The sequence below is a fragment of the Pteropus alecto genome, unplaced genomic scaffold, assembly GCF_000325575.1.
Source record: "Pteropus alecto unplaced genomic scaffold, ASM32557v1 scaffold86, whole genome shotgun sequence".
Lineage (NCBI taxonomy): Eukaryota > Metazoa > Chordata > Mammalia > Chiroptera > Pteropodidae > Pteropus > Pteropus alecto.
The window spans coordinates 5189377-5192241 of NW_006442109.1; the positions used below are offsets into that span (position 1 = coordinate 5189377).

General features: G+C 55.2%; 1 protein-coding gene across 1 annotated transcript in view; it reads right to left on the reverse strand.

Moving 5' to 3' along the window:
• The window catches only part of PTGDR (prostaglandin D2 receptor), a 7685-nt gene extending 5663 nt beyond the window's left edge, over positions 1-2022 (reverse strand). The window contains exon 1 of the mRNA XM_006920187.3: positions 1100-2022. Within this exon, the coding sequence (XP_006920249.1) occupies positions 1100-1945 (846 nt within the window). The 5' untranslated portion in view covers positions 1946-2022. The remainder of the gene's footprint in view (positions 1-1099) is intronic.
• Between the last annotated feature and the right edge of the window lie 843 nt (positions 2023-2865).

Genomic DNA, 2865 nt, shown 5'->3' on the forward strand with positions numbered 1-2865 from the left:
GGTCTTCATTTAAGGAAAAATCACATCATATCACCTTTATCCATCCTTGAAATTAACATCCAAAATTGCAATGTTATCATGAGAAACTTAACGCTCCTATTCACGAAAGTCTCAGGACTCTAAAGACAATACATTTGTTTAAATGTTGTTCATGTTGAACAATTACACTGGGAGATGAGGGAGAGGAAGAGGAGTGATACTGAAAAAGTTTTCTCAAGCCTCAGCCACATTCATAGGTGTCTTGGCTGGGACCCCAGGAGGAAATACCTTCAAAACTATGGGGTAATTTAATCTCTACCACCACCCCCGTTACTAAATTGAAACCCGAGATAATGGCTTTCATGTCGCCTTGCTTGCCAAGATAGAAACAAAACCAACCTGTCAAGACAGGTTATCAAAACATCAGTGGCTGAAACTTACTTTCACATCTGCCTGTCCAAACAGCCTCTCTGCCTCTGTCACCACTACTGCCCGCGGGAGCAGCACCAGAAACAGGGTCCAGACTCCTCAAAGTTTACGCATGAGTTTTTAAAAACCAAGCCTATACGTTTAGTCACTCACCTCTGCAAATCATTCTAGCAAGATTACACCTTCCCTTATTCTCTTCCCACGCCAACACCTGGGAGAAGAACTCCCAGATGCCATTCTCCCATTTCTGATGCCACTAAAATCGTGGGCAGGTCTAACGAAATAAAACATTAACTAGCCATCGGGAAGTAGGAGAGGACTCCTATTGCCAAAGAAAAACCAAGTTCTGCTCCTCGAAGTTCTGAGGCACAAAAATAGCTCATATCTTCCCAGAAGGAAGATGAGAGCCAACTGGAGTTCTGCCAAGTGGAGTTCTCCGGGCTGAGGAGGCACCACTGGACTCTCTCTCCCTTCCTTTCTCTGACTTTCCCTCTTCTCGCTCAACAAATTGGGTTATATCTCCTCGCAGTTGTCAAGGGAGGGAACTCGATCTGAGAAGCGCAGCAACAAACCCTCCTAGCCCAGGATGCACCTTCTCTTGCACCACGTCCAACACGTCCCATCCTTTCCATCCCGCACCCGCAACGGGACGCCCTCCAGGCCCCCTCAGCCTTGGCGAGGAGCGACTCACAATTAAAGGCAGGGAGCACATGGTGAAGAGCACGGTCATAAGGGCCAGCAGCAGGAGGTGATCCAGCTCCTCCAGGGGCGGCGGGGACGCCTCTTTCTCACCGGCGCTGGGCTGCGCACGGGCCCTGGTACCCGAGCGCGGAAGCCGCTGCAGCCGCCGGTGCATCGCATAGAGGTTGCGCATGGCGCTCAGGTTGCACAGCACGGTGGCGAGGACTAGTAGCGCCATGAGGCTGGCGTAGAGCACTGAGTAGCCCAGCACCGACAGAGAGCGCTCTTCGTGGACCATCTGGATGAAGCACCAGGTGCCAGGGCAGTACTGCACGAACTTCCCGAAGCCCACGAAGGGCAGCGCGCAGAAAGCCAGGCAGAAGGCGCCCACGACGGGCACCACTAGTGCACCCCGGCGCAGGGTGATGTACTGTCGGTAGAAAAAGGGGTGCCCCAAAGATAGCCAGCACTCCAAGGCCATAGCCAGGAGCTGCAGCGTCGAGGCGAGCCCGAAGAAGGACATGATGAAGGCAAAGGCTTGGCACAGCGAGCTGCCTGGCTTGGGCACCAGCCCCCACAGGCTCCGGTTCTGCGCGTACGCTGCCAGCACGAAGGGGCTCACGAGGGACTTGCCCAGCAAGTCGGTGATGGTCAGACCACACACCAACACATAGAAGACCGAAGGCGGCGGGCGCGGCGAGCGCAGCGGACATGACCCCAGCCCCGAGCGCGCCAGCAGCCCCAGAGCCAGCAGGTTGCCTAGGAGGCCCGCGCTGAAGAGCAACCAGCCCATCGTTGCCGAGTAGCTCTTCTCCACCGAGGTGGTGTTTTGGCAGCGGTAGAACGGCTGCCTCATGGCCGGCGGCCCGCGGGCCCGAGTGGAGGCTGCGGGACGGCCAGGTCCCCAGCGTCCGGGTGCAGAGGGGCCCCCAGCTGCTCAGCGCGCGCCTCGGGAGGAGAGGCTGAGCCGCAGAGGAAGCTCGGCTAGCCGCCGGGTGTAGCAGACAACAGGCACCTCCTATCTAAACTCTCGGGTCACACTCCTCCCCGAAGGGCGGGACACGCGGCTAGCTGCTCCCTCGGCACTGCCTTTGCCCAGCGCGGAGCAGCCCAGCGAGGAGCTGGTCCTGACGCTCAGGGTCCTGAGGAGAGACAGACTCTCGTGCTCAGACTGAGATGGAAGGAAGGAAAGTAGCCAGATTCTGAGCACCCTCGACCAGCCCTTGTGCGAGGCAAGGGAACTACTAAAATGAAGGAGAATTAAGCAGCAGCTACTTGGGAGGAGGCGGGTGCGAGGAGATGGTGGCGGTGGTGGGACTCTGGTGGTGGCCAAGAAGAACGCTGAAGGTGAAGTCAGTGGGGAGGCTGAGAAAGGGCTTCCACCTAGTGAATTAGTGAGTTCGGGAGGGGATAAAGGTAACTAACATTTGCCTAACATTTAAGGCTTAGGTCGAAATCTATTCTGGTTTGGTGCACCAATTAACAATGATCTTCATCGCATAAGTGAGGAAACAGAGATCTTGAAAGGTTAAGTGATCTGGCCAAGGTGACAGAGCTAGTAAGTGGCAAAGCTTTTCCTGGAACCTGGATCTTCTATTTGTAGAGTCCATCTATCTTGATTTCTCCTCCCAAGAGACTGGCCAGATTTCGGGGAAGTGGCTGCAGGGAAAACCAAAGGAGATGTTGGCCCTGGGTACCATGAATCACAGTGGCTGTGTTGACATGGTGGGAGGATTATGGTTAAGAGCACCCGTGCTGTCATCGGATAGACCTGGG